Source organism: Chaetura pelagica, unplaced genomic scaffold (genome assembly GCF_000747805.2).
Source record: "Chaetura pelagica isolate M959 unplaced genomic scaffold, ChaPel_1.0 scaffold69, whole genome shotgun sequence".
Lineage (NCBI taxonomy): Eukaryota > Metazoa > Chordata > Aves > Apodiformes > Apodidae > Chaetura > Chaetura pelagica.
The window spans coordinates 9,352,213-9,364,067 of NW_009970724.1; the positions used below are offsets into that span (position 1 = coordinate 9,352,213).

Below are 11,855 nucleotides of genomic sequence, written 5' to 3' on the forward strand. Positions count from 1 at the left end.
TCTTTCCCTGTAGAAGGAAGAGACCATATTTTTCCATATTTTTCCTGAAGACTAACTACTTGAAGTTTAATTTAATAATTCTGTCACAGACTGTTGTTTTTAACCTTATCAGGGGACCACACTGTGAGTCAGTTTAAACTTACATAGTGTCTCTGATGCTCATTGTGCGCTTTTGATTTATTTGATTCAATGATGATGAATTGTGAACTAGACAGGAGAACTCTGCTTGAAGAACTCTGCCACTCACTTGTTATGTGGCTTTAATAAACGTAATACTAATTAATAATACAAATTTAGGCAATATTGACCTCTTCTATATGTAGTGTTATATGATTAAATTGTCATCTGCTCTGGATTTTTTCATTGCACTCTGGTATCTTTATAGAGACCAAATGCAGTTTGGATATCTTAGGAGATCTGCAAACCGTTGTTGAAAAGCAGCACATTATTATAACTATCTTAGTGTGTGTTGTGGTGAACTTTATAAGATAAAAGCTTTTATGCTGGCTTGTTGGAGTAGACCTTGTTCTTGTTTGCAGACCAGTACAAAAGAAGTCATGAACAGCAGAAATAAAAGGCCTCAGTGATGATAAATAAATCAAGCCTTCACATTTACTAAATTTTCCTGGTGTAATTCCAGAAAAAAGTCAAAATAAGCAGAAATACCAAAGACCTTCTTTGTTCTTACGCATTTTCAAAACAGTTATGTTAGATATTTCTGTATATTGCATTGAAAACTTATTCTTGCTTATGGAGCCTGAGCATCCTAGATTATGTAAAGGCATTTCTTAAAAGACAAAATCCATCTGCCTTTGGAGGAATGTTTTTCTATATTTCTACTATTGTTTCCAAATCGTTTCTTCTGTTTGGATATGTTTCCAATTATTCCTATCAGTGGTTTTAGTTACATTTGATAGAGTAAGAAAAACTTTAGATATACTTCCACTAGATTTTTAAGTATATCTGATTTGTCTGTTTTAAAGCAAAGCTTCAGGTTCATTTCATGGCAGTGTTTCTGTAAATGGCTTCTTGGTCAAAATTGTTGTAGACAGTGGTTTCAGCATTTTGTCAAAAGTTCACAGAATACACTCTAGATCTGGGAATTGGTATTTTTAGCTATTAAACTAATAATTTTAAAATATGTGAAGTATGTATGATACCCATGTGTCCAGAGAGGGATCAAGACTCCTGCTAAGGGTTTGGGCTCAATGAAGAGAGTATGTTGTATTATTGTCAGCTAATATCTGAAACTAGATACAATAGATCCTAACAAAGGATAGTAAAGACTGGATCATTGATAAGTTACAGGGGAGCATCAGTGTTGTGTGCATACACCTTTTTTGATGGTCTAGGACTTCTCATAACATTTTGCCCTTTTTTTTGTCTATGTATGATGCAGACTAGCTAATGGAAATAATGTAGAAATTGTTTCTGAGGTGGTTAGAGTAACACAGTAGAAAATGTGAAGGTGGTAGAAATCAGATAAGGAGAGGGAGAAGATGTAAATAAGTGAATGAAGTTGTAGCTTCACAGAAGAGCAGGCTTTTTCATATGACTGTCCACCTTACAGCCGTTACACTTTTTGAAGTCAGCTGTCTGATTAGCATTTTGTATGACTTTATCTGCAAAGAAACTTGAAGAAAGTCGGTTGTGTACATTTTGTCTTACATCTGCCAGTGTGTGTTAGTGTGTAATTCATTTGCCACACATTCCTCCTCAGCAATCACAAGAGACAGCTCTTCCCTTTTGTGGATTCAAGGCACTCCCTGTTTGTCACTCCTGGCTCTTGCTGACATCAAAATTAGGCTGCAAACATTGGGGCCCATACGCTTCAGTGCACTTCCTGTTAAAGGAGACAGAGCAGGAAATCTAGTGGATTTTAAACTAGATTCTGTTTTCCATTAATTGAAATTAATTTGGGATGCTAACTGGTGCGGACCGACCATGTCCCTATATATGTTGTTGATGTGTTTAGAAAGTCTAGAGAAGGTTTGTTGCAAGGTGACCAATGTCATGGGAAGAACAAAGGAAAGTGAATAATTCTCTGTCTGATCCAGTTAAGTGATGCTTACCAGTGTCAGGGAATCAGTTCAGTATGTTCAGTCTGTCTTTCTTTCTCCTCTGGAGAAGAATCTGAAGGTTCTAGAGTGCACAAGGTCACTCCTGGTGATGATGTGCTGAAGTATCTTGGGGGTGCTCGCAGGTTTGGTTATGATGATGTGGCTGCTGCAGGAGGGAGCTCTAGTGGGAGGGCTGGAACTACTTAGAATTTCTGCTAAAGTTACGAGAACACATCTGTCTGTGTTTTGTGTCTAGCTGTGACCTTTAGAGGAGCTACACTTAAAGAAGCACTCAGCCCACAACCTATGTGGCTTGGGAAACCAGATTTTGAACCCATGGAGAGAAATGTTACTCTCTCAAGCTGTAGTTAAGAGAGGCTCTGTAGCCAGTATTAAGAGATGGAGTGAGCTCCAGGCTCTCCTGGTAATGTTTTTCCTCAACTAGTGGCAGAATTCTAGTTCTGAGTCTTATTTTCCTGTAAGCTCACTCAGGGTAACAGTTAGTTTTAGATGCTAAGAAAGCCTTAACATTTAGTGAACAGATTGTAATAATACAGGAAATCTCTTTCACTGCCTCATTGCAATAGGATTAAAAAAGAATAGCCAACTAATAGCATTTTACTGCTTTCTAGCTGAGGTGGACTTTGTGTTGGAGGTGGCTATAAGCACAGTTTCCTTTTTTCTTGAAAGGTTTACAACAAAAATTGCTTTCACAGCTTGTCTTCAGCAGTTCACATTTTAAAAATCTGTAGACTTGTCACTGGAAGCTCAATTTGTACTTCCACAAAACGTACCCAGATTAGGTGCGCAACTTAGTTTACAAAAAAGTAATGATCTTTATTCTGAGGAAGAGAGATTTGCTCACCAAACTCCTCAAAGCAGGAAAGCGTAGAGGACAGTGAAGAAGAGAACAAAAGTTACTTGCTGTAATGTGGGTGCTTCCCTTTCTTGAGCTGTGTTCACAAGTTTGGTTTTATTGAACATCCTAGAGGAACTGAAGTTGTGTTTGTGTGTGCTGCTGAGAGCTTTGCCTGCTGAATGTTTGGCACCAAAAGGGAAAGGACAGAAGCTGTGAAACTACTCTGAAAAGCATTTCTCCTCCAAGATTCCTTGGCTTCAGAGAACTGGCGAATAATTTCCTTTCATGTCTCCTTCTACTCTATTTATCCCTGTGCGAATCCATCCTCTTATGAATATGAAAAGCACCAGCTGAGCCAGATATTTTTGTCATCCTTAACAAAGTGTTAACCCTGGCAGAACAAAAATTGAGACACAGAGTGTCAGTTTAAGTGCTAAGAGACACTGCCTGGACTGTTCTCTTTTATTCTATATTTCCAGAGAAGCCAATTCAGGGTACTTGCTGGGTTTCAGTTCCAGTCTCTAAGCAAGGCTCTTGGGGCAGTCTCTATGCCAAGGCAAAGGTAATCCTGATCAGGGTAGTTAGTAGATGTTTTATATCTGGGTGGGAAAGGAATCTGTTTTCATGACTAGGACCCTTCTTAGCCAAATCTCATAATGTCTTGTTGATGGGCAAAGAATAAGGTGATCTGTTGGACATTGTGTTTGATATGTGTATGTTCTTTGCAAATTGTCTTGTTATAGAGGCTGTAACTGTATTTTTGGTATGTTTACAGGGGTGACCCTTCAATTGTGAAATTGAATATTGCCATTACCACAGGCTACCTCATTTCTGGTAACTATGCAACATGTATATAACACACACAACCTGTATGTTTATATTGAGTTACAATTCCTATACCTGTATACTGAGCCACTGTGCTGGAGATGTGGTTTATGTATGCAATGCAGTTGGTACTGTGGCTTTTAGAAAAGCCAGAGTTGTGAGTTGTGGTGAAATCAGAAGATGTTGCCAGCTGTTGTGAAAGATGGAATGATATCTCCCCAAGCACTGAGGAAATGACACTGTGTGGCTTCATGATGGTTTGATACACAACCACCAACTCCAGCTTGGTTTTATCCTTCAGCAAACTGAGAAGGTGTTAAAGCAGTGCCCTTCACTCCCTTCAGAGTGCCTGCAACTTGTAATGCTTTTATATGTGTTTCTTCCTGAGATCTCTGAATGCTGGCAGAAGAATTTTAGTAACCTTCAATACAATAGTAACCTTCAATTTAAGCTAAAATTTAGTCATGTATAAAACGTGGAAATTTTAAATTATTTTCCTGGTATGGCATTTACCCCTGCATAATTGTTGTGTTCCTAATTATTTACTGACAACTAAAATTGGCGTGGGAATTTTGCTACAAAATGCTTTGGAGCTTTCTTTTATGGTTTGTGGGGATAACGATGACTTACCAAAGCAAAAACTTGTTGTGACTTGGACTGTTTTCAGGGAAAACTCCCATTAGGATGGAGTCTCTAGTTAGAGACTGGGCGATGGACTTCATTCTCTCTCTGACTAGATTTCTCACCCCAGTGGAATTGATAATCTGGTGATCAGCACACCCGGTTAAACTGTGGGTTAATTTAAGTCTCCTTTTTTCTATAAGAACTTCAGCTCCCATTATTAAATTCATTGGTACTATTTTTGAATAATTATGCATTAGGATTTCATTATGAATTAATGAATGCCTTTGAACAGAGACCTGAGCCTGGCCACTCATTCTCTCTCACTTATATAGTAAATGTTTAATTATTAATAGAAAGTAGAGTGTCTATGCCAGATGATATAAGAGTACTGCCTGAGGATAGCTAATATAAAAGACATCAAGGCACTCACTGGAGATACAAATGGCACAAGGGTAAAATCTTTGATTTGGAACCTTGGTCACTAATTTCCAGTCCAAAGTACTCGTTTGGAGAAAGTAGGGGCAAAAGTTGCTTGTTCCAGTATAGAAAGTAAAATCTTCTGAAATCTCAGACTGTCATGGAACAAGAAAGAATGTTTCTGTCAAAGCTTTCTTTATAGCATTAACTCAGATCCATATGTCACTTATGCAGTAATGGGAAAATTGTGATTAAACAAACATACTTCTCATTCCAAGCGTCCCTTGCAAAACATTTTTGGTAAATGTTTCCCTGTTTTCTAATACAATTGCTTTTTGATTCAGAAGTTCTCCATAACAGATACCTGCATGCATTTGTATATTGGCTATGCCCACTGCAACTGCCCCTCCCTACACCCTTTTTTGGGTGTAATTTGTTCAAAATTTTGGAGTTTGTAAGTTTTGCTATTAATTTATGGATCCACTTTTTCCTTCTAAAATATTTCAACTAAAAATATTGTCTTGGTACTTTCATTCATGTGGAAAGTAATAATTTATGGCAACTGTTGGAAGAATACTGTTGGTTGATGCCTTGACTACAGTAAAGTCTTTAGGATAAAGATGTTCTCTTCAGAGATAATTAGTTAAGTGTTTCTGCTGATGCCATATGTTGGCATTTATACCTCTAAATCTTAGAGAAACAGTATTCTGAGGTCAATGGTAGTATAATATATTATTTTTTGTCATTATTTCTTTTCTCTTGTAGATTTGGTACTTATTATTTACTACTGGAGGGCAATTGGTGACAAATTTTTTGTAATACATCACTTGGCAGCTCTGTATGCTTACTATTTTGTACTGGTGAGTGCTGTATTTTCCAGTAAGATAGCAAGCAGATGAGGGTGAAGGCAATGCTTTTATAGATCTCGTTTGCTTAATGTTAAAAAAATATTAACTGATGTTTTGTGAAAGGCATATTTCTATTTTAAATCCTCATTACTTTATAAATGTTTTCAGCAGTCATTTTGGGTGTGTGTCTTTGCAATATTCAAGAAAAATGTGTCCCTAACTGCTGTAATTAGAGCTCATTCCAATTTTGCTGTGGAGAGACTTTGACAAAGGGGCTTTTCACATGGTTATAGAAAAGATTTTCAAATAAAACCTCAAGCCTGAATATTTTGTTGGAAAATGAGAAGGAAATGGGTTTGAGTGTCTGTGTTCTGCTTGTGATTGTATTTGCAGGGCCATAGGTCAGAGATCCCTAACTCTAGTGAATGTAGTACAATAAGCTGGGTGTGTTATTTCGGGGGTGGTTCTTTTTCCCTTTTTCTTTTTTATACTGTTATGACAGAAACTGATCCTCTGAGATTCTTGTTTAATGTTATTTGGGTGGGGAAACAATAGATGATTAACCATATGTATCTGTAAATATCTGTGGTGTAAGTCCACTGAAGGGAAAAGGGGAAGAGAAGGATACTGCTCTAGAATAAAGACTAACTTAGTTACCCTGTGGCGTTACTTAAATTTCTCAAATATGCACATGTGGCTTGGTAGAAATCCCATTGACCTCCAGAATAATGCTCCAGAATTTCTTCCAAAGAGCATATTCATGAAAGAAAGAAATCTTATAAAATAGAATTTACAAGATTTCTTTCCCTGTCTACTGTGTGAATCCCAGGCTTACAATATTAAAAGTGTTGAGAAGTCAGATTACTGTCAGGTTTTCCATGTAATGGTTTAAAGGGGATGAAGTACACTGACAAGTAAATACTCCTTTTCAAGTTGAAGATAATTAGACCTGCTAATACTATTGTGGATAAAAATGAATTAGAGGTGAATATTAGAGAAATGTAAATACCACTACAAAGGCTAATCCCTGATGTGGAAAATTCATCAGTTGTTTCTGGAGTAAACAGAAAGTGTAGTGTTAGTATGAACTTCTTTTAAAGCAATTCTTACTGTTTGGATATAGCTCTGCTCTTGGATGTCTGTGTCTTACTCTCATTCTCTTATCTTCAGATAAAGTTACTCTGAAGTCTCTGTTTCAAAAATTGCTCTTGAAGATAGAGAATTTGATCAAGAACAGATTTTTCTGTTTGGTGTAGTGTGAGCTGACAAGAAATGCCCGAATTAGTGGGTATTAGCATGCTTGGTGAGGAAGAGCAGTCATGATGCACACCCCATAGGTTGTTCATGAGACCTGCTGGCATTTTTTAAAGAATTCTCTCTTTCTCTACATCTGGAAACAGCTGCTTACCCAGCCATTTGGTAATGGGATACTGTTTCTAGCACAACCAAATAATGAGGTAGAGAATATGTTGTTGTTTGTCACTTGGAGGAAAGTGCTTGGCTACAAGGTGTCCCCGTGTAAGTGCACCCTGCAGCTCTGGGTACTGGCACAGGGAAGAGGTGCCTCTTCCAAACCATGGGGCATGGCAGGGACTGTGACCAAACTGGTGGAAAGGGTTTCTCCTGCAGTGGGAAGCAAAAAAGAAAGGGCTTTATGTGCCCTTTCTGCTTCCAAAAAAGAGCTGCAATATCAACTTCACTTAGGCAAATTATTTTCCTAAGACAATGCAGGGACAGTTTTCTTTAGCTCACAGTGTTTCTGTTTGGACTTCTTTAAACATTGGCAAATACAAAATATTTCTACTTCTCTTAGACAGCAATAACATCATTATAATTGTAACCAATGCCTACTTGTGCTTCTACTTAGCTACCTTTCTATGGCCACTTAACTGTAAGTCTTTTAAAGATTTATTTAAAGTAAGAAGGAAAATTGCAGCTTTTATAGTAAACCTCCTTTTGAAATTTCAAGTTGGCCACAGTTGGCAGACTTGCTTACTAACAGGTTTAATAAGGAAGTTGAGACATTGTATAATTCTGTGTGTACTTGAAGACTTTAATCAAGATTTCATATCTACATTGTTGATTTTTGTGTGTCTCTTTTGTTTTGCTAACCAGAGCAAAGGTCTGTTGGCTTATTTTGGAAACTTCCGTCTGCTTGCAGAGTTTTCCACTCCTTTTGTCAATCAGCGGTAAGTGGTTAGGGATTCTCTTTTGCATATTTCTCTTTAAATTTTAATCGATATTATTATTTCTTTCACTTAGGAAGGTTTTTTTGTTATCGTTGTTGAATGTCTGCTGAAAGTGAATTTATATATATTGAACTAAGGAATACTATGTGAAAACCTTTTTTGCTATGAAAACTTTTTGCTGCTATAGTTGCAACAGTATAAATAATTTACTCACCTTGGGGTTTTTCTTTAGAGTAGAGCAGCTTTCATATGAGATGCCAAATTTTTATGAAAGGACTGAACATAAAAGCTTACAAATGTAATACTGTTTATTTGCCTTTTAATGTTCATTTAATTATTATAATAAAGCCATAATTTTCAATAGGGATTTTTTTTTAGTATCATGGACCAGGCAAAGAAGGAAGTTAACATTGTAATCAGAATCCTAGAATGGAATTACATTGCCCTAGATCATTTGAAGTTTAATTTGCAATACTTTACTTATACAGATTAATATTAATATTATATAATTATAATTAATACTTAGAATAATAAAAAAGTATATTCTTTTTTTAAAAAAACAATTCCAGAAATGAGTTTGGACACTTAAATTATAAAAATAGTAAAGCATCTAAATATATCCAGTATGGTTAATCTTCACACTTGTGATCAGAGAAGAAAGTGGCAGAAGGCTCTTCATCAGAGCTCAGTCAGAGCCAAAGCCTGATGTGGGTTCTGGTTATAGTGTTGCTACTAGGATCACTGCTGAGTATCAGAAAAGGAACAAGATAATAAATATCATGTACCAGAGGCAGGGAAGAGCAGTCAGTCTAGTCTCCCCATGCTCTGGGGAGGGTGAACTTTCTCCTTACTCTTTAGCCACCAAGATCCGTTTGGGGACAGGGATTTGCCCCAGGAAGACTTCAGCTCAGGAGAGGGGCTTTGCTATAGGGCAGTGCTGCAGTCCTCTCCTCTTCCTCCATTATTTTGCCATGTGTAGGATCAGATCTTTCAGTGTATCAGATGCCTATTCCTCACCCATACTTCTTGGGATATATTTTTACTTTACTGATCCTACATAGGTGGCATCTGTTTTTGTTTTGTTTGTTTTCTAGGAGTCTGGTAAGAAAGGATGTGGTTTGTAAGGCAAATAAGAGCTGTAATCCTCCTGCAAACAGGGAATCTGAGTATTACCCATTGCTGCATTGTGTCTGTAAGCTCTGAAATATTTTATGAGACTGTAGCATTCCTCAGATCTTTAAGAATAAAAAAAACTTAGCTGAGATCCCTTTCAAACATTAGCTTGGCAAATTCAGTTTGCAGGAGGGCAGGGTGGGATAATGGAGCTCTCCAGAGGTTGCTTTCATTTTCCCAAGCACAGTTGAGTAGGAGATTATAGTTCAATACAGTTTGTGCTCCGTGTGCACAGAGAAACTGAGGAGTAAATGAACACCTCTTTAAACTTATTTTAATAACACAAGGAAGAGGAGAGTAAAAAATTGAAAAAAGGTGTTATTACATTCTAGGTTTCTATATTGAAATTCCTGTGCTAGTGAATGGCCATTCTCCCAACTTTATCAATATAGGATTTCACCCTGGGTTTATGTGGTACCTATACTCATGTTTACCTTTCAGGCTTGGCATTATGAAGTATTGTGATAGATCTGGCTGTTAACTGTAATATACATTACACTTTCAAAATGCCTATGGTGAGATCATGTGTCTTTGAATACCGACATTTACTGCTTTCTCAGGAAAAAGGAAATCACTGTAGGAGATAATAAAGCCCCTTGCCTCTAAGGGATCTCATCTCATTAGTGCCTGAATAGTTGGCTTTTTTTCATTAAATTTGAAGAGAACCAGACCCTTAAGACAGTAAGTAGTGGATAATGATAATGACTTACATTATGTTTCTTATTTGCATTCTTAGTATTACTAAAATATAAAGTGAACTCTTCTCAGAACTGTAGTACTTTCTTTGCATTTCCTGTCTGTGTTGGTAGGGGTATCTAATTGAATGTTGTCTCCATGCCAAGCGTTTTAGATCTTTTAATATTAATATCAGTGTTTATGTAATTAATTATGAACTGTGGTGGGTAAAATTTAATGATAACTGTGATTTACTGACCTTCTTAAAATTTGCTCAGAGAGGGAAGTTGCTAAGCAGATGTCCATTTACCTATATTGGCACTCTACAGTATATTTTAAAGTATTTTTTTATATTGCTTATGGAATCTGCATTGTATGTATCAATAAATATCTGACCAAATATATCAGGTCTCTCTCTTCATCATCCCAGTATTTCTGTGGTGAGGCATCCTGCTTCCAGGCTGGACTGCCACCTTGAGTGTCTGGATTTTAATTGTCTCAGTTGCACCTTTAATGAATTCCTGAAGTATTTATGTTAGAGCTGCATGTCTGGCAATTCTTTCCAGTACATCTATAATTGCCTAGGCTGTAATCTGTAGGTAATTAAATTAAAAATTACTTTTAAAACTAGTTTTAGAACTGTTATTTTTAAAATAGTTTTACCTTCATCTCTTCTTAGAAATAAACTGATTATTCCGCTTCCTCCCCATCTGCTATAATGAATACAGTGATTTAAATAAATTTCCTCCAGTCCTCTCTTTAACTTGCCATTGTTGAACAAATTTTACTTGTGTTTATGTTGTTTTAAGCGTAAATGATATAGAATTAGAGGAGTTTGTTCTTTTTTCTAGGATTTCAACCCACAGATTCTGTGTACAAGGCAATATATGTTATGTCTCTTTAGTAAGGAATTAGTATGCAAGAATTTTTTTAAGGACTGCTTGTGATCCAGTAGTAATAGCAGGAAAGGTTTTTTTTAGATTTATCTTTTTCATTGTGTAACAACATACCCAGCTGTGACATGGTCCAGTGCCATTTACATTGTCTGGTTCTGAAGTTCTGGCTTTGGGCTGAACGGAAGGAGTCAGAAAATCCCAAAGCTGAGGAGCTGAAAAGAGCTTTAGATAGATTACCATATCCAAAGAAAATGCTGGAACTGCTTTCAGGGAAACAAATAGAATTTTAGTTACCCCTTGGTGCAAACTAGGGTAACAAGTAATAAATTTGTATTTATAACTTTAAAAGAGAATTTGAATTACAGTGTATTTTACAGTAGTCTCTGAAGTGCACACTTGTTGTCAACTGGTTTACAATTCAAATCAAGATTTTCTACATGCTATTCTACAATGTACTGGATTTTGTACTCTTTTTATGTGGGGAAAGAAATATGCATCCAAGCAAAAAAATTTGCAACTAAGCCAAGGCACTGTACAATAATTTAGAAATTATAAGGGTAGAAGCAATTAATAAATTATTAATGAAAATAATTAAATAAAATAATTTAAAAATGAGATTACTTCAAAGCTGCCTGCCTGGTATCTGTGAACACTTCTTTTGCAGGTGGTTTTTTGAAGTACTAGGATATCCCAAATCTTCAAAGGCCAACATCATCAATGGGGTGCTGATGACAGTCGTGTTCTTCGTGGTGAGGATTGCTGTCATGCCTGTGTATTACACCCATGTCATTTCTTCATTTGGAACAGAGGCTTTCCAGAGATTAGGATTTGCAGCCCAGAGCGCCTGGATTATCTCAAGTGTTGTCCTGGATGTTATGAATGTGATGTGGATGGTCAAAATTGCAAAAGGATGCTACAAAGTCATTTGTCTTATTGGACAGGAGGAAGCCAAAACACACAGAAATGGAAAATCTGCCTAGAAATCATATGCATAAAATGAAATTTCTGCTATGAAAATCATTTAAGTTCACTAAAACAGTGCACATTTCTGCCATGGAATGCTCCTCTTAAGGAAACAAGGTATTACCTCTGTACTGACCTTACTCTTCCCCTAGCCACACTGCCTGCACACCCAGGGCCACGCTTTATGGATCCTGTCTGGTGAGGAATAAAAGCAAAAGCTCACACAGTGAGTTCCACGTCTCTGTTCTAAGCAGTTACAAGCTACTGGAATTCAGAAGGAGCAGACTGGTTACTTGCTTGTTGTCCACCAATGTGTTGAAATTGTT

The 11,855-nt window shown here is 36.8% G+C and overlaps 1 protein-coding gene across 1 annotated transcript in view; it reads left to right on the plus strand.

Annotated features, from left to right (window-relative positions):
- LOC104396755 (transmembrane protein 56-B-like) overlaps positions 1 to 11,654 on the plus strand; it is a 17,542-nt gene extending 5,888 nt beyond the window's left edge. Inside the window, exons 3-6 of the mRNA XM_010006638.1 lie at positions 3,695 to 3,753; positions 5,551 to 5,645; positions 7,749 to 7,822; positions 11,231 to 11,654. Coding sequence (XP_010004940.1) covers positions 3,695 to 3,753; positions 5,551 to 5,645; positions 7,749 to 7,822; positions 11,231 to 11,546 — 544 coding nt within the window. The 3' untranslated portion in view covers positions 11,547 to 11,654. The remainder of the gene's footprint in view (positions 1 to 3,694; positions 3,754 to 5,550; positions 5,646 to 7,748; positions 7,823 to 11,230) is intronic.
- The last annotated feature ends 201 nt before the right edge of the window (positions 11,655 to 11,855 follow it).